Source organism: Dryobates pubescens, chromosome 4, assembly GCF_014839835.1.
Source record: "Dryobates pubescens isolate bDryPub1 chromosome 4, bDryPub1.pri, whole genome shotgun sequence".
Lineage (NCBI taxonomy): Eukaryota > Metazoa > Chordata > Aves > Piciformes > Picidae > Dryobates > Dryobates pubescens.
The window spans coordinates 25,303,804-25,329,595 of NC_071615.1; the positions used below are offsets into that span (position 1 = coordinate 25,303,804).

At 45.4% G+C, this 25,792-nt stretch overlaps 1 protein-coding gene across 1 annotated transcript; it reads right to left on the reverse strand.

The window, feature by feature from the left end:
• Positions 1 to 390: 390 nt before the first annotated feature.
• On the reverse strand, positions 391 to 7,241 carry IGFBP1 (insulin like growth factor binding protein 1). Its single transcript, XM_009898367.2, has 4 exons — positions 6,842 to 7,241; positions 4,707 to 4,885; positions 2,688 to 2,816; positions 391 to 937 (listed from the first exon to the last, which is right to left on the reverse strand). Exons 1-4 carry the CDS (start codon positions 7,200 to 7,202, stop codon positions 806 to 808), a joined length of 801 nt encoding a protein of 266 aa, XP_009896669.2. The 5' UTR covers positions 7,203 to 7,241; the 3' UTR covers positions 391 to 805.
• Between the last annotated feature and the right edge of the window lie 18,551 nt (positions 7,242 to 25,792).

Consider the following 25,792-nt stretch of genomic DNA (forward strand, 5'->3'; position numbering starts at 1 on the left):
GAGCAAGCAGAAAGCAAGACGGTGTAGAGGATAGGATTGAATAGCTCATCTTAAATGACATGACAATGTCAACAGGTGAAGAACTTACACCTGTCCAAAGCTGGCACAGAATATCTTGTCGTGTTCTTCCCTGTTTGGAAACCAGAGACAAACCCTATCCCATCAGAAGCCTCTGTTTATAACCAGGGTTGAGATATTATCTTTTAAGAAACAGCTTGACACTGAAACTGAGGTGCAAAAGCAACGTGACAGACAAACAAAGCAGGTTTTAAATAAGTTTCTAAGCCTGTTCTCTACTGAAGGCTTTTTTGCTTTCTTTCTTTAATTCAGTTTTATATCTATAAATAACCAGTACAAAAAAAAAAAAAAAAAAGAGGCAAGTTTACAAGCCATTTTTTTCCCCCAACAGGGTTATGCCATTAGGAGTTTTTAAGTAGCAACATTCCTCCAACATAGGATCCATACATTTAAGAGCAATAACATTAAGTATTTACATATAAAGTTATAAAGTGTTTGAGGATATAAATTAGTAACAACACACACAGACACAAAAATACAGGTACTGTGAAATAAATAACTCAAAAGCTTTACACACAAGAGTATTATACAAACAAGGTATGCACAGGGCTTTAGGACTTGGTGTTGCAGTTGCTGGTATCTGTCACTCCAGCATCTGAGCAATCCCCCTGCAGTCAAAAAGCTACTTTATGAGGTTACTCATAGGCTGAAAATCAGGCACACAAAAGCTACCTTCCTGAAATGGCAGGCCCCACAGGAAACCTGGTGGGAGTTAATGTGTTGAGTTTTATTCTTGTGAGTCGAGATACTGTTGGCATTCGGGGTCTCCTTTCATTTCTGGAGATCCAGGAATTCTTCTTCCGTTTTTGGGATAGACACACCAGCAGCCAGCAGACTCTCCATCCAGTGAGGTTTCACACTAGGTGATTAGCAAAACAGAGTAAGTCACTCTCAGCAGAAGGCTACCTGTGCCACATTGAAAGCAGAAGCGCTGGACAGAACTAGGAGCAGAGCTGGGGGTATCTGGTGTGCACTGACTTTCTTTAATGGGGTGGCCCCTGCTCTGACAGAACAGCTGAGCGACACACTGGCTAGAGATTCATGGATTCACGGATTAATAGAATGGTTTGGGTTGGAACAGACCTTAAAGATCATCTAATTCCAACCCCACCACCATGGGCAGAGATGCTTTCCAGTAGACCAGGCTGCTCAAGGCCCCATACAATCTGGCCTTGAACACCTCTAGGGTGGGTGCATCCACAGTCTCCCTGGGCAACCTGTTCCAGTGTCTCACCACCCTCACTGGAAAGAATTTCTTCTTATTATCCAGTCTAAATCTACCCTCCTGACCCATGCTCAGCAACACTGGATTGAAAACAGTATACCCACCCTTTGGTAAACAGCACTGTAAATCAGAAATGTCTTCCAGCATGAGAAACCAAAGGAAATTCCTCTTTACACCTCCCTGAAAGGAGGCCGGAGTCAGATGGGGGGTTGGTTTCTTCTCTTTAGTATCAGGTGATAAAATGAGGAAATGGCCTGAAATTGTGCCAGGGGAGGTTTAGGCTGGAGATTAGGAACAATTTCTTCATTGAAAGAGTGGCCAGGCACTGGAACAGGCTTCCCAGGGAGGTGGTGGAATCACTGTCCCTGGGTGTGCTCAAGAAATGTGTGGATATGGCACTTTGGGACATGGTTTAATGGCCATGGTGGTTTTGGGCTGATGGTTGGACGCGATGCTCTTAGAAGTCTTTTCCAACCAAAACCATTCTATGATTCTGCGTTTCTATGAAGGCAGACTATGCCAGCTGGTAGGGAGAGAGCAGTGACTGGATGGTCTGGACCTTAATGCAAGGAGGCAAAAATAGGTGTTTTGCTTTGTTGTTGTTTTTTCTTGTGAGGGGGTTAAACAGAATTCTGTTTGTGCATGATTAGATCGCGGGTCACAGTGTCTGAGTCACACGGTACTGGCATGCCCAAAACCAAGGAGTCTCGATGACACAGATTTATGCAGACCTGCTAAATTTGTGTGCATGACCTGTGGTTAGCAGGGTGTGGCTTGAGGTTTGGAGCTTTAGTTAGTTTACCGATTACTCTCGGTGTAACTTGCAATGGCTCTTTTGGAGGCTGTGATGGAAATGAGCACATAACATAATCCATAAGCAGCACAGATCCAGTTTTTTTGGTGACCCTTTCAGAAAGCTAATTTTGCTCCAGAGGGTTTTTTTTCACTGCCTATGTGAGTTTTTCACCACCTGGGAGCTGAGAGCCTCCTTTCTCTGCAATGTTTTCTATCTATTCAATGGCCTTTGCAGGCAGTAGGGTGGACACTGTGAATTAATGTCAACTATGAGTGTGTGAATAGACCAGGGGCTTGATTTGGCCTGGGAGCAGACAGGGTTAAAACGAATTTGGAGACGGCCCTGCCTGCACCTGTTCTGTGAATGGAAAAGCCTCCTGCCTCCATTGCTGTCAGCCCACAGCATGCAGCTCACTTCTAAGAGAAGAAGGACAAACCATCTGCTCTCACAACCAAGTATCCCTGTTTTCACAACCCGCTTTTCCAGCAGCTGCAAGCTCCTGAGCTTGGGAGCAGAGGGCCAGGGAAGGGTTGACTGTGCCAGGCTGGTGGCAGGGCTTTGTGCGCAGGCAGGGGAAGAAGCAGGTACCTGTTTGCTGTGGTAAAAACCATTCTTGTTGCAGTTGGGCAAGTAGAATTTGTATATCTCCCCTCCGCTTTGCTGCTGAGCCTTCGCCAATTTATACAGTGCTCTGTAGAGCTCCTTCTGACAAGGTCCCTGCAAGAGCACCAAGCAAAGGCTGTCAATACCAAAATCACACAGAAGCAAGCCAAACAAAAAGTGACCAGCGTAAAGCCCGCAAAAAAGCAGCTCAAAATGCTTATTAGTCATATAATCTGCACCAGGCTGCTTGACAGGTAGCTTTTACTTGTTTCAGTAGGACGGCCAGAAAACTCTGGTGTTGCACTTAGGCCTTTGTTTTTTATTCTTTGAGGTATTTTCTGTCCTCAGAAACATGAGGATTTAAGTCCTGCAATTGCCACACAAGGAAATTTAACCTGTGCTAAGTAAACACATTACTGCTCCAAGGGCACAATCTCTCCTATTATGGGGAGGTGCACGTTAGGAGGCTGGTGTACGTGAGCCCAGCCACGTCTTCTGGGTTGCCATGGCCCTGCACTCTGTTGCTGCATGGAGAATAGGTGAAAGGCATATAGAGATGGTGCAAGAACAAACATCTGAGTGTTTATCTTTTGTGCAGGACAGAGCTGTCATCAAAGCAGAACAGAGGGCAGCCCCGTGGCTCTGAGACCCAGACCCAAAGTGCCTGGAACTGAGAATGAAGAACTTGTTGCATTGTTCAGTGTTGTCACAGTTTGCTTCCTCCCTTTCCCCAAATCACGGCTGTCATGCTTTAACAGCGCCTAGTGTGCTCAAAGCAGGGAAAGGGGAGGAGAAGTAAGTAAAGAAGTACTTTTCACTTCAGAGTGTGAAATGATCATGCCCTCTTGCAAGACCTCCTTGTGCCCGCCCCTCACACAAGCAGTCCTGCTCAAGCCAGTGTGGGGCTCTGGGTGAGAAAAGCAAAGCCTACAATTCAGAACCAGAGCTGACATCACTTCGTAGAATTATCTCAGAGAAGATAAATGATTAAGTCCTGCTCTGCACGTGTAACCAAACCTCCTAGGTTGAGATGGGGGTTAGTTAGTTTTTTGCTTTGTTTTTCAGGGTGTCTGTGCCCCTTAGGAAACTGGGCTTGTGTGGTGCCCGGTTCTAACTCAGCGCCGTGCCGCTCGCTGCCTGGGACTGGTCGAACTGCGGTTCTCTGGTGCCCTCAAGTGGAACACGGACCTGCTTGCAAAGGCTCCACAGCTCCACTGCGGTTTGCAGTGTCGGAGGTAAAAGCTCAATTTAATTGCTGAGCTTTCTGTCATTTTACACGCAGCTACTTGATGGTGAATCCCTGTCATCTGCAAGAAACACGTTTGGGCTTGCACCGGCATGCCATCAATACCTGGATATAAGGACTCCCTTTCATGCCACTGAGCACTGGACCAGTGACAAACACCTTTATTTTTTGACTAAAATACATAAGGAGTCCAAGATTTTAACATGGGCTCCTGGAAATTAAGGACTCATATTATAAAGTGATAGGAAATGCAAAGGAAGGCTCAGCCTTGGCATGGAGTCTGTACAGGACACACCTGATCACAGACTGGTAGGGGCTGGAAGGAACCTCTGAAGATCATCCAATCCAATCCCCCTGCCAGAGCAGGATCACCCAGACTAAATCACACAGGAACACGTCCTGGCAGGTTTGGAATGCCTCCAGAGACAGAGACTCTACAGCTTCTCTACAGCCTGGTCCAGTGCTTTGCCACCCTCAAAGAAGTTTTTCTTTATGTTCAGGTGGAACCTCCTGTGATCCAATTAGTGTCTGTTGGCCCTTGGTGTACACCTGTTTTTATTGCCTCTGCCCCATTGCCTGTTCCTCAATCACCTGATAGAGGCATTTCAGAAGTCTGTTTTCTGGCCACCCAAAGTGCTGTCATCCCAGTAGGATGTCATGCACATTTTAATCTTGTATTCTAAATCAATAACATCTACTGAAACAGTCCCTGAAAGGTTTGAAAAACAAACAAACAAACAAACAAAACCCCAACCCACCTGCTCTTTCCACTTCTTGAGTTCAGATACTCTCTTGGCTTTCATATTTTCATATGCAGTGATGGCATTCCAGGGGATGGATTTGTCATGGCCTATGGGAAACATCAGCTGATAGCTCAGCAGCTGAGCCTGTGTCAACTCAGTACTTTCCAAAGGCAGGTCTTCAGGTTCGAGAGAATCTGGAAAGGAGTGATAATAATGTGAGTATCTTCAGTCAGTTTTTGCATTTATTTCTCCAAGTTCCAAAGAAAAAAATAGTAAGAAATAACAGCAATAAAAAGTAACACCTGAGATCCACTGCAGTGCCTCTTACAGAAGGAATAAAACTACATCTGCAACACAGCAGATTAAATTTGTCATAAATTCATAGGAGGACATATCAGCTGTTCTTTGACAAGTTCCTTATTTTGTGATCCTTCAAGATCACTCTGATCTCAAAGATGAAGCTGCAGCCAGTATCTCAGATATTTAAGAAAGTGCCCTTCTTGGCTACAGTAGATGGTTGAGACTTTGCTAAATGAGGAAAGACTGGAGTTAAACTTGTCATGAATCTATAATTTCATCAGCATGATGCATTTCAGTTTTAATCTGGAAAAGGTACTGGGGTCCAGACCTGATCCCATGGCATCCTGTACTTTGTTCCATGGCTTGCCTCACATATAAGATGGGGCAGCAATCCACAGTAGCCAGCAGTAGCTCATGCTGGCCTGCAGTGGATGGAATAGTCAGGAGCTCTTTGGCTGTGCCTGATCATGGCCTGCATGTCAGTGCCTCACTTAGCACGCGTGAACTCTCTCACTGGAAGGAAAAAAAGCACTTTGCACTTGGAGGGCCACGTCATGGGATAAAAGTGTCTGAATGCCTTCAAGTAGCTTGCTGGGTCAAGGCTGCAACCATCCAATGGACTGGAAAACACCTCTTTCTTTTGGTGATGTTTAAAAGAAAATGGAGGTGGAAGATAGAGTAGGGAAAGAATGAAAGCAAAAAAAAGGAAAAGCAAGGAGAGAATCAAATAAAATCCTAGACCTTTTAACGTCAGGAGGCTTAAACACCCAGTTTTAGTAACCACTCTTTCCCCTCCCTGCCCTCTCAAGTACAAGAGAATCTCCACTTCCAGCCACCAACAGCCATTGGCATTTTGGATCACCAACGATTATTTTTGAAATGCTACTGAGTCACCTTAGTCACCACTGCATGAAGATAGCAGTAATGATGGTGAAAACATCAAATTGCAAGATAATGAAGTAGCACTGAAAAAGTTCCTGATTAATCAAATAGCATAAGAGGCTTAAGATGTCTTTTTGATCAAGCAGCTAGCACTGAACTACTTCAATATGTTTTATTCTTCAAAAGAAGACAGGCATGAACACTATGTAGGTCTTCTGATTCCAAATCAGGACTTTTGGAGATGGACATAAAATCCAAAATACATTTGTCCTATTCCAGTCATGGCTTGCTACTAAACCCCCATGACCTGGGGTTGTTCGGTCTGGAGAAAAGGAGGCTGAGGGGAGACCATCTAGCTCTCTACAACTCCCTGAAAAGAGGTTGGAGCCATATGTGAGTTAGTCTCTTGCCCTAAGAAACAAGTGACAGCATGAGAGGAAATGGCCTCAAGTTGCAACAGGAGAGGTTTACAGTTGGATGTTAGAAGACCCATCGTGGCTTAAAGGGTTCTTAAAGACTGGAATAGGTTCCCCGGGGAGGACGTTGAATCCCCATCCCTGGAGGTGTTGAAAAGAGGCAGAGATGTGGTGCCGAGAGACACGGTTTACCACCAGACTTGGTAGAGTTAGAGAATGATTGGACTTGATGATCTTAAAGATACTTTCCAACCCAAGCGAGTCAATTATTTTATACAGCGAAACTGTCTATAGCTTCCACCAAACTTGATCCTGAATTTCGCATCACCCCACTCCAGCACTGCACAGTTCTGCGCTCGCAGCCTGTGGGTGGGTAAGGCTCCCTCGAACCCGCAGCCTGATGCCTGTCTCCTCGCACAGCCAGAGCGCTGATTTCCCCCGCTTGTCCGGCCCCTTCCCGATCCAGGTTGTTCCCCTGAACATCACGACTCCCTCCCCTATCCCAGGCGTCCCCGTCCGCTGCTCCCCTCGGCCCGCCGCCACCCGTGGTACCTGTCGGTTCGGCCGTGCGCGTCCCTCCGGCCTCGCTGGCTGGCAAGCAGGTCCCTTGGCCCTGGATGAGAGCGGAGAGCGGTCGCGGCTCCCCCGGCGGGACGTGGCAGCGCAGCCCTTGACGGCAGCGGGCCGTGTACACCCCGCAGGGCTGGCCGGGGCCGAGGGCGCAGGTCTGGCAGCAGCCGCAGCCGGGCTGGCGGGCAGTCTCCGGGCAGGCGGGCGGGACGGGAGGGCAGAGCGACAGCTTCTCCGGGGTGCAGGGGGAGCAGCGCATGGGCTGCGGGGCCACCCCGCCTAGCAGCGCCGGCAGCAGCAAGGCTGGCAGCCAGCAGCGGGGCGGCCGCCGCGGGCTGCTCATGTCGTTGAGAAAGGAGCGGGGCGAGGGCGGCTGGGCAGGCTGAGGATCGCCAGGCACTTCGTATACATCGGGCTCGCCGCGCCATTTATACCCTGCTTTGCCCGGCGGTTAATCTTTAACCCCGAGTTAACTATTATCTGAGCAGGAGGGATGGGGAAGCATCATTTCACTGGCGGCTCCAGGCCCTGGCTGCTCTTCCCCTCCCCTTTCACTTTCCCCCTTTATTTTTTTTTCTTTTTTTTTTCTTTTTTCTTTTCTTTTTTTTTTTTCCCCTTCACTCCAGACATGCAGGAATGCTTTTATTCCCTCACCCCAACCCCTGCCCCCAGCACAACTAACAGGGCAAACTGGCCGGGGCAGAGGGGCACTGGGCAGCGCTGGGGCTACTCCCTCCCCTTCTGCTTGTCACCAGTGTCTCCTGCTCCTGATATTCAATAAAAATATAAATATTTTTTTAAAGAAAACCAAACCCAACAAACATAAAAGGTGTGGGGGGAGAAGGAGGAAGGAAATCTCCTTGAAACTGAAGCCACTTGACTTGGTATTTCCACAGCAACAAATTGCAACAAACGCTTGTTTAACTTTATCCTGCAGCAGCAGATTAGGAGGACAGGGACGTAGCACAGAGGAGGCCCCAAGGGCAACGAAGCCATCAGGACCCTGGAACTGCTGCCCTCATGCACGTTGGCGACTTTGCCTGGACCTCCAGGAGGAACTTTCTGCCCCTGGGCTTAGCTCTGCTGTTGCTGCTGCTTCTGGAATGGGATGACTATGAGTCCTCCAAACACCCACTGAGGGTAAGCCAATATTTGTCAGACAGTCCAGAAATAAATGAGATATCTGCTTCTCTGTCTGGGCTGTTACCCTCTCCTTCTCCTCGTGTATCACCTGGGGAGAATAAAGATACATCGCTCCCTTTCACCTTCACGTGTGAGGGCTGTCACTACAATAAAAGCAAAGGTATTCCAGCTTTACTGTGCTGAACAAGACCATTTCATCCTGATGTTTGTAGTCTGTACTGAGCTTGAAACAGCATATTCCCCTGCTGTGTCACCTTATGTAGTATGATTTTTGTTCACCTGAATGTACAGGTGAGGGGTTGACCAGCTGGAAAGTAGCTCTGCAGTGAAGGACCTAGGAGTGCTGGTGGACAGCTTTGCCACGAGCCAGCAGTGTGCTCTTGTGGCCAAGAAGGCTGATGGTCTCCTGGGGTGCATTAAGAAGATTATGGAGGGCAAGTTGAGGGAGGTTCCTTCTAGTTCTCTAGTAAGGCTGTATCTAGAGTATTGTGTCCAGTTCTGGGCTTCCCACTTCAAAAGAGACAGGGAACTACTGGAGAGAGTCCAGCGGAGGCTACAAAGATGCTGAAGAGCCTGGATCATTTCTGTGAGGAAGAGAGGCTGGCAGACCTGGGGCTGTTTAGCCTGGAGAAGAGCAGCCTGAGTGGGCTGGCCAGTGAGGTGGTGGAGTCTCCTTTTTTTTGAGAGCTTCCAAAACTGCCTTAATGTGATCCTGGGCAGACTGATCCAGGCTGCTTTAGCAGGGAAGTTGGACTAGGCGATCTCCAGAGAACCCTTCCAGCCCTACCATTCTGTTACTCTGTGATTTGGGTATTTAGCATTTACTTCTCCTTTGAATGAGTCATTTTTGTAAGAGACAGTGTAAGCAAAATTGTGGAGCATTATTTAATGTTCCTTTATTCACTTTTTGTTTCCTGCTATTGATGCCAGAGATTTTAATTTGTGATGCAGTGAGTTTTTAACCCACTGCCTGAGTCTCTTTTAAATAAAAATATTGATTACAGTCTTTCACAGCTGAAGATGTTTTCACTTCATCTGATTCATGTTTTAGTGATCTTTGTCTGGTAACACAGAAGCTGACAGCACTTAGAACTCACTAGCATTTGTAAGCATTGTGAACAAAACTAATTGTATTAATTTTAACTGGATTCTGTGGAATTCACATGTCTGACCGGGAGCAAATTTTGGCTGAGAACCTTGGGCACACCTATTTCTGGAGCAGATCACAAATAGACTTTTTAAGCTCCGATGATCTTTCCCCCTCTTTCATGTCTAAAGCCCACACCCTTCTTCTAAGATCATCATTCTCTGATTATTCAGTGCGGAGTCAAAAAAAAAAAAGAAAGACAGATATATGTCTTTTTTACTCTCTCAGAAAGAACACTATGCAAAACAAAGTCCCTTTCATGAAGAAAGATGAAAAAAACTTACAAATGAAAAGCAGACCCAGCAGTAAACTAACAAAGACCCAAAGAGCTCATACGCATTTGTATACATCCATGCATGTATTCATTCACTTATCTATGTATGTCTCCCTGCTGTCCTAGATAGCTTTGTATGAACAGAATTGGGGATTCTTCTACTACTGACTGCTTAACATAAGCCACTTGCCTCTGAAATGACTGTGCTCCAGAATGGCTGTGACCCTTCTGCCTGCCAATTTCTGTCTCTAAAGCGAAAGAATACAAACTGAGAGGAAATAGCCTTTAATGAAACAGGCAAAATGGTCTTGAAGATGATTCTTTTTGTTTGGGGTTTTTTTTACGAGTCCTGCACTTCAGTCACAGCAACCCCCTGAATGCTCCAGGCTTGGGGCAGAGTGACTGGAAACTGCCCAGTGGAAAAGGACATGGGGGTACTGCTTGGCAACCAGTTTAAGATGAGACAGCATGTGCCCAGGTGGACAAGAAGGCCACAGCATCCTGGCTTGGATCAGCAATAGTGTGGCCAGCAGGACCATGGGAGTGATTGTGCCCCTGTACTCAATACTGGTGTGGCAGTATTGGTGTGGCAGTGGCAACCCACCACAGCTGGTGAAGCCATAGCCTGAGTACTGGGTTCAGTTTTGGGCCCCTCACTACAAGAAAAACATTGAGATGCTGGAACATGGCCAGAGAAGGGCAACGAAGCTACTGAAGGGTTTGGAGAACAGGTGTGGTGAGGAGCAGCTAAGAGAACTGGGGTTGCTTGATCTGCACAAGAAGAGTCTGAGGGGAGACCTTCTCATTCTCTTCAACTCCCTGAAAGGAGGCTGGAGTAAGGTGGCTGTTGGTCTTTTCTCAGTAAGAAGTGACAGGATGAGAAAAAATGGTCTCAAGTTGCACCAGGGGAGTTTTAGATTAGAACAGTCTACCCAGTGAAGAGGTGGAATCACTGTCCCTGGAAGTGTTAAAAGATACGTAGATGTGGTGGTGAGGGACATGGTTTAGTGGGGGACTTACTAGTATTAAGTTACTGGTTGTACTTGGTGATCTTGGAGATCTCTTGCAACTTCAGTGATTCTATGGTATTTTAGTAACCAGATAAAGACAGACAATTCAAGAAAAGTCCTTGTCTGACATACAGGCCTATGTCACAAAACTTCCATTAGCTTCAGGAGATTCTTACTCTTCCAAAGCACTGTCAGGTCTTTGGCGCCTCTTTCCTCACTGCAGGGCAGCTGGCAGCATCTGAACAGCCCAGGCAGTTCTTAACAACTGGCATCCTTTCAGAAGCCAGATTTTTTCCCGTTTACCTAGTAAGATAAACAAAAGAGAAGCAAAGAAAAACCCCAAACCCTTGTAGGTGATAAAACAATCTGAAGGTGTTCTGGTTTTGTTGCCTTTGTGATTGCAGGGCAACACTAAATGATGTTACAGCCTTTTTGTGGTTTTTTTTGGTGTTTGTTTTTTTTTTTTAAACTTTACTGTCTTTTGGACAAGCAAATTGAGGAAACCTAAAACTCTGCTAAAGCAGATGTGGTGAGCAGAAGTTCTGCACAAAAGGTAGACCCATGAAAATCAGTCCCTTCATGTTTCATGTATTTAAAGGCAATGAGCATAGTTTAGAGCAGGTTCTGGTAGCCCTGTGAGGAGAGGCTGAGGGAGCTGGGCTTGCTTAGCCTGGAGAAGAGGAGGCTCAGGGTAAACCTTATTGCTGTCTACAACTACCTGAAGGGAGGCTGTAGCCAAGTGGGGGTTGGTCTCTTCTCCCAGGCAACCAGCACCAAAACAAGAGGACCCAGTCTCAGGCTGTGTCAGGGGAGGTTTAGGCTGTATGTTAGGAAGAAATTCTTCATAGAGAGAGTGATTGGCCATTGGAATGGGCTGCCCAAGGAGGTGGTAGAGTCACCATCACTGGAGGTGTTTAGGAGGAGACTTGATGGGGTGCTTGATGCCATGGTTTAGTGGATTGTATGGTGTTGGATGATGAGTTGGACACGATGATCTCAAAGGTCTCTTCCAACCTGGTTTATCCTATCCTATCCTATCCTATCCTATCCTATCCTATCCTATCCTATCCTATCCTATCCTATCCTATCCTATCCTATGGCAGCCTCACTTCAGAAGGCAGTGCTTTTTGTACAGGCCATGGGGCATCAATGAACTAAAAGCAGTATCTATGTTTATGTAGGCTCTGCTTGATGTAATACTACACAGCTCATCTACCAAACTCCATCTCTGACCCTGACATTGCTTTAAAGAACACAAATAGAGAAGACTCATCAGATTTAAAACACCCCTAATGTAAAGCTGTGTTTACTGAAGAGTTTGGACAGTAATTTTTAGGTGCTCCAACTGTTGTCCCCTGATTGAACCACTTGTCAAAAGAAACCACATGAATCTTAGGCATGGGCTAATTTTCTACAGGACTTTTCCCATTGGTTTTATCAATAATTCTTAGCCAATGACCTCATTTTGCATGTTAAATAAAGCTGGTTTTGTTGGTGTGGTTTTTTGGTCCCACCCCTTCCCTTTATTTTTTTAAGCCACAAGGAGTGACTCATAGAACATAAACTTTGATGTAAGTTTGTGCTTAAGTGATCTTTATCCTCTACTCACCAAGGGACTTGCCAACTAATTTCCTATTGGGGCTGCTTCACTAGATCTGTTTTTAAAAGCTCACAACAGTGTAATATCCTCATTATTTTTTCTTTAGGTAAAAAAATAATCTTGTAACTGAATCTCCAAAACTAGTGTATCACGCACACACACACACACACACACACATATCAAGCATATTAAGAGGTACAGCTGGGACAGGACTCCAAACCCCCTAGTTCCTTCATTTATCCCCTATCAAAAATGTTTTATTTCAGTTCCATAGTTTCCTGGTTTTGTTTGTTTGTTTGTTTAATTTAAGTAACTGACAGTGCTTAGGTTATTGATGAGTAAGCAGAGTCAAGCAATTATTAGTTGCTTGTTGTCACCCTGTTACAATAACACAAAGTCCTGCATCTGGGTCGGCGCAATCCCAAGCACTGATATAGGCTGGGGAGTAACTGGCTTGAGAGCAGCCCTGAAGAAAAGGACTTGGGGGTGCTGGTGGATGAGAAGCTCAACATGAGCCGGCAGTGTGCACTTGCAGCCCAGAAAGCAAATCACATCCTGGGTTGTATCAAGAGAAGCATAGCCAGGAGGTCAAGGGAGGTGATTCTCCCCATCTACTCTGCTCTGGTGAGACTCCCACCTGGAGTACTGTGCCCAGTTCTGGAGCCTCTATTACAGGAAGGATCTGGAGGTGCTGGAAGGTGCCCAGAGAAGGGCCACAAGGATGAGCAGAGGGCTGGAAAACCTCTCCTATAAGGACAGACTTAGGGAGTTATAGAATAGAATAGAATAAACCAGGTTGGAAGAGACCTTCAAGATCATCGTGTCCAACCTATCATCAGGCTGTTCAGTCTGGATAAGAGAAGGCTCTGAGGAGACCACCTTGTGGCCTTCCAGTATCTGAAAGGGGCCTACAAGAAAGCTGGTGAGCGACTTTTTTGGGTGTCAGGGAGTGATAGGACTGGGGGGAATGGAAAAAAATAGAAGTGGGTAGATTCAGATTGGATGTTAGGAAGAAGTTCTTCCCCATGAGGGTGGTGAGACACTGGAACAGGTTTCCCAGGGAGATGGTAGAAGCCTCATCCCTGGAGGTTTCTAAGGTGAGGCTGGATGTGGCTCTGGGCAACCTGATGTAGTGTGAGGTGTCCCTGCCCATGGCAGGGGTGTTGGAACTAGATGATCCTTGAGGTCCCTTCCAACCCTAACAATTCTATGATTCTGTATGGTATTATCTTTCTATTCTGGTTGGGCAAGCAAGACTTCTAGAATTAGGTTGGGGATGCAGGTAATAAAGTGTTGGAAGTTTGTGTTGCATCAACTTTTTCAGAGTGACTTTTGCTATTTTATTTGTTTTCCCAGCAATTAATTTTTCTAGAATGAAGAAAACATTTTAGAAATAGCTAAAACTAAACCTGCAGAAATTCTGGTGAGAGAAGAAAAGTCAGAGGGCATCTCTTGGCAAGCCTAGCTAGGGAAGGCTGTGGGTTTTCTGCATCAAATCATGAGTTATAAGGTTCAAAACAAGAGAGGTCCTTACAATACAAGTAATGTATTTCATTGGTGGCATTCAAAGTGTTTGGGCACTGAGCAGACCGCCTTGTTTGTGATGTTGTGCCTGCTTAGACCAGCCAGGTAATTATTTTCTGAGAACTAATGACTGTCTCCTGGCAAGAATAGTTGAAGTGCTTTAGTCATCTTACTAGCACAAATATGAGTTTACCTAGCTGGAGAAAGAATCCAGAAACACTTCAGCTCACTGTGGTATGACAGCGCTGGAAGTGTGCTGCAGAGCATGAGGTCCCCTGCAGAGAGCTAATGTAAAAAACCTTCTGTTTCAGCCTTCAACAGCTGTTTGAACATGAGCTTGCTGTGTTCCCAAGTGGCCAAGAAGGCCAATAATATTCTGGCCTGTATCAGGAATAGTGTGAACAGGGAAGGGATTGTCTCCCTGGACTCAGTCCTGGTGAGGCCACATCTTGAGTAGTGATATGAAAGACACTGAGGTGCCGGAGCAGGACCAGAGAAAGGCAACAAAGCTGTTGTAGGGTCTGGAGAACAGGTCTGGTGAGGAGTGGCTGAGGGAACTGGGGTTGCTTAGTCTGGGGAAGAGGAGGCTGAGGAGAGACCTTCTCACTCTCTACAACTCCTTGAAAGGAGGTTGGAGTGAGGTGGTGGTTGAACTCTTCTCCCTACTAACAAGTGACGGGACAAGAGGAAATGGCCTCAAGTTGCATCAGAGGAGGTTTAGGTTGGATATTAGAAAAAACTTCTTGCCTGAAAGAGCTGAAGCTGCTAAATTTACTTCTCAGCAGTTTTAAGGCTCCTCAAATAGAGCACAGTTTGCAAACAGAGAGGTGAAGGGGTTAATACAACCTCTTATTATATCAAAATCACAGTGGAGATAAGATTGAATGTCACACGAGTATTTGCCTGACCTACTGTATAAATAATCTCTGCCATCAAACACAGAGATCACACAGTTACTGGATTAACAAAAAATAAAAAAATCAATGTAATTAATGTATAATGAAACAAAGCAAAAAGCCAAGATTAGATTGTCAAGGCACTGTGTTACAGATGAAAGCAGAGTGCCTCTCTTTACAAAGAAGGATTTGACTGCATCCAATAAATCACTGTGATTTTACCTTCTGCAGCAAAGCCACATGGACAGGACTGAAACTTCTGGTGACCCACAGCTTGGTGATGATGGGTCAGTTGTGAAAACTAAGGCAGACAGAGGAAAGTATTATTAGCTATCTCAAAAACTTTTCTCTCTTGGAATCTGATTAACAATAGACTGGGTAGAGTTAGATAATGGTTGGATTCAGTGCTCTTTAAGGTCTTTTCCAACCAAAAGGGTTCTATTATTCTAGGATTCTATAACGAAGCTGTTGTCAAAATGCTTATATCTCCACCTATAAAAGCAAGACTTCAATTTTATTTCTATTGTTGCTGTTGTTGTTATGCTGAGTGACTGATTGGCTGTGACATGGTCAATATGACACATCTGAACAACCTTCCCAATGCCACCTTCATTTTAATGTAATTTTGTGCATTTTCATCCGTAGTGCTTTTTTCACCCTTCTGATTTGGGTAATTTTCTCAAAGATACATCTAGTGAAAAACTTAAGTTAACAAACTTAGTAAGCAAATGTAAAAAAAAAGTACACTTTTGAAAATAGCAGTTCAAGTCTTATTTTCCTTTCACTCCCACTCATCTTGCATTCTAGACACTAGAATGACATTTGGTGTGTTGCGAGTCTGCTGTTGTGGTTTTCCTCGCCCTGTGCGTCTCTTCTCCAAAAGCAGCTATCAAATTCTTTTTGGATTTTGCTGGGGTTTGCTCTGTGTTTTGTTTTCTTTAATCAGCTTTTATCATCACCCAGCTGTGGGCAAAAAACCCTGAATATACCAGTCAAGGTCAGGATACTCTGTTGATTTCCGTGCTTGCATCATAGCCTTTGTAGTATTATTTCCAATCCTCCAGTCTCAGCGGACTTTTTCTCAAGTAGCCAGGGATATTCAGGAGGTCAAACAGCACTTCTTTCTCCACCACTCCAGTTCTGCCCCTTCTTTCTTCCCTCTAGTGCACTTACAATTCTAACAAGTATCTACATTAGCATATGTATTGCAATTAAAAGGTTTTGATTGCAGCTGTAAGCCTTCTAGCTAATTGCAATGGCTTTCCTCCCATGGTAGCAAAGGCTGTCACTGTTGCTGAGCTATCTCTTGTGCAGGTTTGTGGCGTTTGTGGTGGTTTGTTTGTTTCTTTCCTCTAGAGAGGAGCAACAAGTGCTACGGTATCTATCGCCTTGGTATGAATACCTCCATGCAGCACTGATTTGCTTTCACAGAATCACAGAATCCCAGCATGGCGGGGGTTAGAAGGGAACTCTGGGGATCACCCAGTCCAGTTCTCCTGCTAAAGCAGGGTCACCCACAGCAGGGTGCCCAGGGTCACAATGTCCTGATGGGTTTGGAATCTCTCCAGAGGAGGAGACTCCACAACCTCTCTGGGAAGCCTGCTTCAGGGCTCCAATACCCTCACAGGAAAAGATTTGCCTTATGTTCAGATGGAACTTTCTGGGCTGTAGTTTGTGCCTGTTGGCCTTTGTTCTGTCACTGGGCACCACTGAGAAGAGTCTGGGCCCATCCTCTTGACAAGCATTTAACTGGATGCTGTATGATGCAGTAAATTGCTTGGTGCTCTCTTGTCTGAGAATTGTGCCTTGAAATCTATTTTACCTAGGCATCTTGTGCTTTTTTGGATCCAGTTCTTCTCCCAGTAAATTTGTCAGCAGTGCTGCCCATTGCTCCATTGCTTCTTTCCTGTATCTGGGTTCACATCACCTTTCCATACTAGAAAGCTGGATTGTTCACATTCTAGGAATAGAATCTTCATTTTTCTATCCTACAGGCATGAGATACTTGACTTCCATCTTTCATTGCTGGCATCTTCTTTTTAGGACAAGATGTAAGATTCAAGAGGGCAGTAGAAGAGGGTCACCACAGAGGAGGAACATGAAATGACATGAAGAGTTCAAAGCAGAAGGCAGTTAGAAGAGGATATGCAGAGCTGGGAAAGGACAAGAGGACCGAATGGAAGACAATGGAAGGGATCAAAATGGCAGCAATAGTAAGGAAGACAAAAACTATGACTTCTTTCTTTTTTTCATTCCCTAGAAGTAATGAAAGCTGTTTTTCCCCCTCTTCTCTTTCACATTTCTTCAATAAAAATGAATTAAACCAGGAAAACCACAACCAACCCACCCATGACACCCCTCCACCCCCCAAAATAAAAAACCAACACAGATGAGTCACTGACCTATGATGCAAGTTCTCTCTTCTGTTTTAGTGACTACTTAGGCAAAGTAGAATGACTTTGATGGGCAGCATTAAAAGCTCTGACTCCACAGTAAGTCTGGAGATGGTGATGACTGCCTTGTGACCTAGGCCACTCTGTTTCAAGGTCTTATGTCAGATGAGGAGGGGACTCAAAATGCAGTCTCCCACTTCCCAGATTTTTACCCCTTGGGCTGGTGAAACTATTGGCAGATGGATGTACCTCCTGGCTGACTGATTGATGTCTGATATGCATCTCCTGCACACACCTCCCATTTCAGGGTGGAGGAGAAGGAGGAATGAATCAAGGAAAGTGTGCCCAGCAGGTCTAGGGAAGTTCTTCTACCCCTCTAGCCCTCTGCTCTGCCCTGGTGAGACCACACCTGGAATACTGTGTCCAGATGGGCACCCCAGTTCAAGAAAGACAGAGAACTGTTAGACAGAATCCAACAGAGACAGGAGGATGATTAGGAGACTTGAGTATCTCCCCTATGAAGAGAGACTGGGAGACATGGGGCTGTTTAGTCTGGAGACAAGAAGGAGAGTACATCTCATCAATAAATACCTGAGGGGTGGATGTCAAGTGGAGGAGGCCAAGCTCTCTTCAGTGGTGTGCACTAATAAGACAAGAAACAACAGGTTCAAACTTGAACATAGAAGATTCCACCTCAACATGAGGAAAAAATTCTTTATGGTGAGGGTGATGGAGCACTGGAACAGGCTGCTCAGGGGGATTGTGGAGTCTCCTCTGGAGACTTTCAAAACCCACCTGGATGCATTCTTGTGTAGACTAACCTAAGTGATCCTGCTTTGGCAGGGGGGTTGGACTCCATGATCTCTTGAGGTCCCTTCCAACCTCTAAGGTACTGTGATGCTGTGAGATCATGTGCATAAGCCACCTAGGAGGCTTGGTGTAAAGTACTGTGAGATCATGTGTGTAAGCCTCCTAGAAGGCTGGCAACCAGGAGCTGCTGGCAAGTCTAGGGGTCTATAGTGGGACCAGTGCCATTCAGTGTCTTCATCAGCGATACAGACAGCGAGACTGAGTGCAACCTGAGCAAGTCTGCAGATGATACCATACTGAGTGGTGCAGTTCATGAGACCGCCATCCAGAGGGACCTGAACAGGCTGGGCTGAGGAGAACATCATGAGGTTCAATATGGCAAAGTGCATGGTCCTGCACCTGGGTTGGGGCAACCCTCAATATGACTCCCAGCTGGAGAATGATGAGATTGCAGAAAAGGACTTAAGAATACTAGCAGACAAAAAACTGGACACAAGCCAACAATGTACACTTGCAGCCCAGAATGCTAATGGCATCCTGGGCTGCATCAGAAGAAATGTGGCCAGCAGATCCCGATATGTCCTTCTGCCCTGGGAAGACCTCACCTGGAGTACTGTGTCCAGCTCTGGGGCCCCCACCAGAAAAGAGACATGGACCTGCTAGAGCGGGTGCAGAGGAGGCCACAAAGATGATCACAGGGATGGAGCACTTCTACAAAGAGACAATTGTTGCTGCTCAGCCTGGAGAAGAGAAGGCTCTGGGGAGACCTTAGAGTTGCATTTCAATACCTGAAGGGGTCCTACAGAAAGGCTGAGGAATGACTGCTTAGATGGGCTTGTAGTGACAGGGTGAGGGGCAATGGTTTGAAGCTAGAGTAGGATAGATTTAGGTTGGGCATAAGGAAAAATTCTTCACTATGAGAATGGTGAAATACTTAGAATAGGCGGCTCAGGGATGTGTCTGAGGCCCCACCCCTGGATACATTCAAGATGAGACTCGATGGGGCCCAGGGAAGCCTAATCTAGTCAGAGGTATCTCTGCTGACTGCAGGGGAGGTTGGACAAGATGACCTTTGAGGGTCCCTTCCAACCTAATGCAATCTGTGAATCTGAGGGTTTCCATGCCCTTGGGACTGACTGCACTAACACAATTTCATTGTACAGGGACATCATGTACCTCTGGAGCAGAACAAAGATTGAGCAGCAGAGCTGAGGGTTTCAGGGTGGGGAGATCTGCCACTAGGAGATCTGTGCCTAGGTCTAGTTTTTAATAACATTTGAAAATCTTACCCAATAGCTTCAGCTGGTCCAGCTCTTCTGGGTGCTGTTAAACTTGGCCCAAAATTCAGTATCTTAATTAATTTTTTTCTTTCTAGTAACTCATAAGGGCTGAGGAGCAAGCAGCTTTCATAGACACTGTGGACTGCAACAACCGATGGAGCTACAGGAGACTGCTGCCCGTATGTCTCAGAGAACAAACCACACTAGAGCACAGGTCAGTGAAAATGCTGTGCCAATTACTACTCAGGGCTCTGTCCCTTAGCAGGAATGTGTGATTTAGGAAAAAAAAATAAAGAAACCTGTTTTTGATTCCCATTTCCCACTTGTCCTAGTTAGCCTAAAATTCTTCAGCTGTGATGGGCGAAGAAGTGACTTGGTTACCATTTCTGTGTTATTTACATATGAAGTATGTAAAATATGTGTGCTAAACATTTTTCTCTTCAATCTGGCCTCCTGCAGAAGCACTGCAGCTGGGCAGAGCACTCTCGGCTCTGTCAACAGTCCTCTTACCATTGCTTCAGTGGGAACGAGGCCGAGCTCATAAATCCAGGGTGAAGACATTCCTGTCTCTTCGCTCTGTTCTTGGTAGTGTTTTTGTTCTTCTCCATCCAACATCATGCTTAGTCACCATCAGCAGGTAGGTTGTGCAACATCCGTTCAGAGACAAGTGTATCGAAAACAGTTCCCTGGGTCAAGGTCATCGCTTAGCTCCTAAAGGAAAAATACTGCCCTAAAAGAGCACCTGCTGTGGGAAGACTTCTCTGAACTTACAGATTCAGGGCTGCATTTGAAAGCCAGAAACCAGAGCAAGGCTCAAGAACCTCTTGCAGCTCTGATTCACATTTGTCCATGCAGAAAAATGGGCCTTTTATTTTACAAAACATGATGCCCTGGGGGCTATCTTCTGAAAATCTGGTGTCTGTTGTCCCTACTGGCCTCAGTACATGCAATCCATACTTAAAGGCACTAATAGCTGTTTTTTCAGAGGTGTTGGACTCTGTGGCTCCCTTAAATGTTGGGTTTTCAACACTGTGGTGATATTGCAATATAAATATGCATAAAGAACTTTCCACATGAAGAGAGTTGCTACCCAAATGGTAATTTGCCATTGTTGCCTCTGCAAAATTGTAGAATCACAGAATGGTTTAGGTTGGAAGGGATCTTAAAGATCATCTAGTTCCAACCTCCCTGCCATGGGCAGGAACACCTTCCACTACACCAGCCTGCTCAAGGCCCTGTCCAACCTGACCTTGAGGGATGGATATTAAACAGCTTTGAAGCTATACACTGCTAGTGCCTCTCTCAAAGCCTGTTCTTCTCACAGTATGTGTGTATACCACAACAGAAGACTGGCTGCATCATTAACCTTAAACATGAGATTCCAGTAGGCTTGGGAAAGGCCTTTAATTACCTTTCCACTTGGCCTGGCATCATCAGGGGGCCAACTTGAGTAGATGAAGGCACTTAGAAGACATCTGGTCTGAGTTTTGGCAGAAGACTGACATTGGGTATTGGAGGGTATCCTATGAGTAAGGAGTCCATCAGAGGAAAGCAAGCATGGAAGAAGAAGACTTCTGTATCTTATAGGGAGAGAAGTCACTGGAGGCTAGATTGGAGAGGACTCTAGATAAATACATTTGTCGACCAAGGAACTGGATGGGCTAAGGCAGGGTGGCAGCCCTTGTCCCTGGAAAACTTTCCCAAGACTTGGGAGTCTGCTGGAAAAATAAATGAAAGTGTAAAGACAGTAAACAGAGGAAGTACCAGGTTTGTCTTCACTTTGTCCTGGTGGGTGCACTTACCTATGAAGTGCTGTAATGGCAGCATGGTTCTGTATGTGCAGTTTGAGAGGTGTAGTTTCATATTCCCTAACATATTCATATTCCCCTGGCACTGGAAAATTTGGGACAAACCTTTCTTTGGGAACATCATTCATGAGGGGGCAATGTGTAGTTTGATACTCTCTAGGTCTGCTCCCTTGGTGTTCTCACCTGTAACTAATGATAATACCGTTGATGTAGAGCATCAGACATGTTTCAGAACACCCCCCCCCCGAAGTACCTGTGAATTCTATTAATATTTTCTCATGAAAGGCTATCAGAGCAGTCTTGTGTTTTCTGGAAATTCATGAGGATCTCAATTACTGTGAGACAGATATTATACACAGGGGAAATAGAAGTTGTTTCCAGAATCCTGGAAGCCCTTGGTATTCCATATCTGTGTGCCTGATACAGATTGAGGATTTGCAAGGACTTGGTCAAAGTAAATTCTGTCTCCACTCTAGGCAACTAGTTGCAGTTCAGTTCTACTGGGTGGCAGCCTTGTTCCCTGGAAAACTTTCCCAGCATTTACTGTGTTCTGAATCTTAGAAGGGTTTTGTGCTGCCCTTGGCACAAACCCAAAGACTTTGTAGCTGTTAAGTAGCCATATTCCCAGGATTCCTCTTGCATTTGATGTGGTCCAAAGCAGAGCCTGAGAAGGACTTTCCCAGCAACTACATCCCTGGCCTGCTAAGGGTTGGAACTTGGCCCAATAGGCCTTTAATGACCTTTCCACTTGGCTTAGCATGATGTAGGGGGTCAACTTAAGTAGACAAAGGCATTTAGGGGAGTGACAGCTGAGTCTCAGTTTTGGCAGAAGACTGACATTGGGTACTGGAGGATATCAGATGGGAAAGGAATCCATCAGAGAAGAGCAGGCATGGAAGACAGAAGACTCGTGTGTCTTGGAAGGAGGGAAGCCACTAGAGGCCAGGTTGGAAAAGGCATTAGGTAAAGACATTTGAAGACCAAAGAATTGGATGGGCTCAGGCAGGAGCCAAGAGTGACTTCAAGAGATGAATGGGACAGAGAAAGTTAGAAGCAACATCAAGACTTTCAGAGACCAGGATGAGAAGAATCCTGAAGAAAAAAGAAACAAGTAGAACTGGCTATCTGGGAAGGTACAAATAAACAAGAGACAGATCTGGGTCATTTGGATTAAGCATTGGGTCATGTGGCCAGACTAATCTGTGCTTGTCCCAGGGGTAGAGGAGGGTTTTACACTAGCATTGCACTTGCCTGATCTTAGCTTGGCCGCTGGCACAAATCATCAATGCTGATGAAATGCCTGCAAGCTCAAGGGGAATAGCAGGACATCTGCAACCATGCCTATTTTATCTCAGAAGCAGCTTGGGATGTACATCAGCCAGGAGCTCCCTGGTTGCCAGAGGAGCCTGTGGAGGCCAGGGAAGCAGCCTGGGTAACACATACAAACAAATACCAGAACATTAACTAAACATCAAATCAAGTGATCATATCTTGGATGGTGACCTGAGGGGCAGCATCACCCCACTTCCTCTATACCACAGAAGGCCAGGTCTTAGGACAAGACTGTTCTCCTGAGAAACTCTGTAGAGTTCCACTTCAGGAATCATGAACAAAAACATACTAATGTCTTTTAAATGCTGAGTGAGGTTGTAACACTATAATTCTTGTATTTTTTAGCACATCACAGCTGCTGTTGGTTAGCCTGTCTCACAGTGTTGGCTTGGGCCTTCCTTCTGCTTCTCAACCACCTTGGACATGAAATATTACAAGTTCCAGAGTGTGAGAAGGAAATTCAAAAGCTTCTCTTCCCTCCATCCTTAATTTGCAGTTTCTTTTGAATAGGAGCTCTCCCCTTTGGGGTCATCAGGTAGTGCCAGCCAGGAACAGGCTGCAAAACCAGTATAGCCAGCAAAGCATGTGTGGTAGGATGACACAAGTGCAGGGATATGTGTGCAGATGGACAATCCATTCTGGATCCCTGTTGCTCACATCTCAGAGGTCACTTCAACACGTTAAACTCTGCTTACAATTTCATCTACAGACAGCAGTAGGAACTAACTTATGCTCTTTGCGTCACTTTTTGACTGATGCTTCAGGAAAAGCTGCCAGGAACTAAACTAAGGGAGGTTCTCTTCCCCCTCTGTTCTGTGCTGGTGAGGCCTCACCTGGAGTATTGTATTCTAAGATGATGAGGGGACCAGAACATCTCTCATACAAGGAAACATTGAGAGAGCTGGGGCTGTTTAGCTTTGGAGAAGAGGGGGCTGAGGGGGGATCTTATTAATGCTTACAAATATCTAGGGGGTGGGTGTCAGCAAGATGGGGCCAGGCTCTTCTCAGTGATCTCCAATGACAGGACAAGAAGGCATAATAAACTTGAACATAGGAAGTTCCATCTAAACATGAGAAGGAACGTGTTTACTTTGAGGGTGGCTTCATACGGCTCTATAGGCTCCATAGGGAGCCCGCCTGGATATGTTCCTGTGTGTCCTAAGCATGGTCCTTCTCTGGCAGTGGGGTTGGACTCATCTTCAGAGGTCCCTTCCAACCTCTACCATTCTGTGACTCTGTAAATTGCCATTTTTCAGTAGAGCTGTCAGGAAAGCCACCCTCCTTCCCCCACCCATGCAGCAATTCCAGAGCACAACAGAAAATCGGTACCCTCTCAAAGCACAGAGTTGAGCACTAAGGATCTCCAACACTGAGGTGCACTTCCAACCCAAAGCTGGGACAAATTCATTTTTAACCCAAAACTTCAAAACAAACTGTCATTAATTAGTAATCTCTGGAGGGTGGCCTCCCTCCTTGGTGCCTCTCACTATTTCCTCATCTCTCTAGCTAGCAGCAAAAACATTCCCGATTGCATCAGCTTTGATTACTCTTTAGATCAGGAGATTCTCCTTTGGCTAACCGGGATTATGCACTATGTGGCCACTGGGACTTTGTTACTTAAGGAACATCAGCAGCCCCAGAAGATTTGAATGCTACACAAAAGACCACGATCAGGAGGAGCTTTGGCAGGATGAAGAATGATTCTCACACAAAGTTCTCTCCCTTTTTTATTCCAGGTCTTCAGCCATTATAAACTAACATTGGCTTTCATGCTGAGGCACCACTTCATTTCTAGCTGGCTCCTCTTACATTTAAGAAGCAAAAGAATCATAAACCAAATAAATAACAAAAAAGGGGAACATTTCTAGAGGAAAGAAGTAGTCTAAGAGTTATGGTAGACAAGTGTGTGCTTTATTGGAACCAGGTATTCTCACAAGAGGGATGTGATAGCAATGATTCTGTAGGTAGTTCACTCAAGCTTCTTCAATTGTCAGTTCATGTTCAGTTGCTTCTTCAATGTTTGTAAGCTGGCGAAGCAGCCATTCTCTTTGCTTCTTTCTCTGTTATAGAAAAGAAAATATTTTTTATTCAACCCAATTCATTCAGATGCCACCTGCTTTAAAAAGCAAACAATCTACATTAAGGCACTATGAACCTAACTGGACTTTGGCTAAGTTTCCCATTTGTTTTCATTAGATTCATAGAACAGTTTGGGTTGGAAGGGATCTTAAAGATCATCTAGTTCCAACCCCCCTGCCACAGGCAGGAGCACCTTCCACTAGACCAGCTTGCTCAAGGCCCTGTCCAACCTGCCCTTGGACAACTTTGAAGCTATATACTGCTAGTGCCTCTCTCAAAACCTGTTCTTCTCACAGTATGTGTGTATACCACAACACAGAAGACCTTAAACATGAGATTCCAGTAGGCTTGGGAAAGGCCTTTAATGACATTTCTACTTGGCTTAGCATCATCAGGGGGCCAACTTGAGTAGATGAAGGCACTTAGGGGTGCTACAGCTGGTCTGAATTTTGGCAGAAGACTGACATTGGATATTGGATGGTATCCTATGGGCAAGGAATCCCTCAGAGGAGAGCAGGCATGGCAGATACCCTCCACTAAGCTGAGAATCCTTTACTCTCAGAGTGGGCAAGTTTTCCTGAGTTCCTAACATGGCCATGAACAACTTGGTACAGTGGAAAAACAAAAACCAGAACAGAATTTGATGACTTCTTATTGACATGAAAGTCTTCAGTGTCTAACTCCACTGCCTCCCTAGTCTTTCTGTAGGCTTTATGCAGGATCAGTCATCAAAGTTATAGGACACTGAGTTAGCTTGCCTCACAGAAGAGAAAAATATATAACTGCATAAGATCTGTTCATCTGAATTGCCCCCCCAAAAAAACCCTGCACTAACCAATGGACTACATGCAAGAGCCCAGACTGGCATTCTTTACATAAAACACTACAATTTAGGTTAGACAAGGAAAGAAGCAGACTATTTTTTTCTCCAGTTGTAATTAACTCACCAGCATTAGGAAACTTGAAAACTTAATATATTCCCTTTCTTAGGATTCCCCTAAAGAAAGCTATCTTGAAGAACATACTTTTACATTAGGGTACACAACTAGACATGCAAGGTCACAAGCTGAAGCAAGCACTAGTTTGAGAGACTGCATCCCATCCATTCTGTGGTTAAGAAATAAACCACAAAATCTAGCTGGTTATGACCCCGATCATGCAGGTTATGACCCAAATCACACATGCTCACTGGTGAAGTTGTGGAGATGTTCCTTCGCTAAATCATTGTCACATTACAAGAAAGATCTCTGTATATTCAGTACTGGCAGGAAATAGAATAGAATAGAATAGAATAGAATAAGAATAGAATAAGAATAGAAATAGAATAGAATAGACCAGACCAGGTTGGAAGAGACCTTTGAGATCATCGAGTCCAACCTATCATCCAACACCATCTAATCAACTAAACCATGGCACCGAGCACCTCATGCAGTCTCTTCCTAAACACCTCCAGTGATGGTGACTCCACCACCTCCATGGGCAGCACATTCCAATGGCCAATCAGTTTTTCTATGAAGAACTTCCTAACATCCAGCCTAAACCTCCCCTGGCACAGCTTGAGACTGTGTACTCTTGTTCTAGTGCTGGTTGCCTGGGAGAGGAGACCAACCCCCAAATGGTAAAGCTAAGTGATTTTA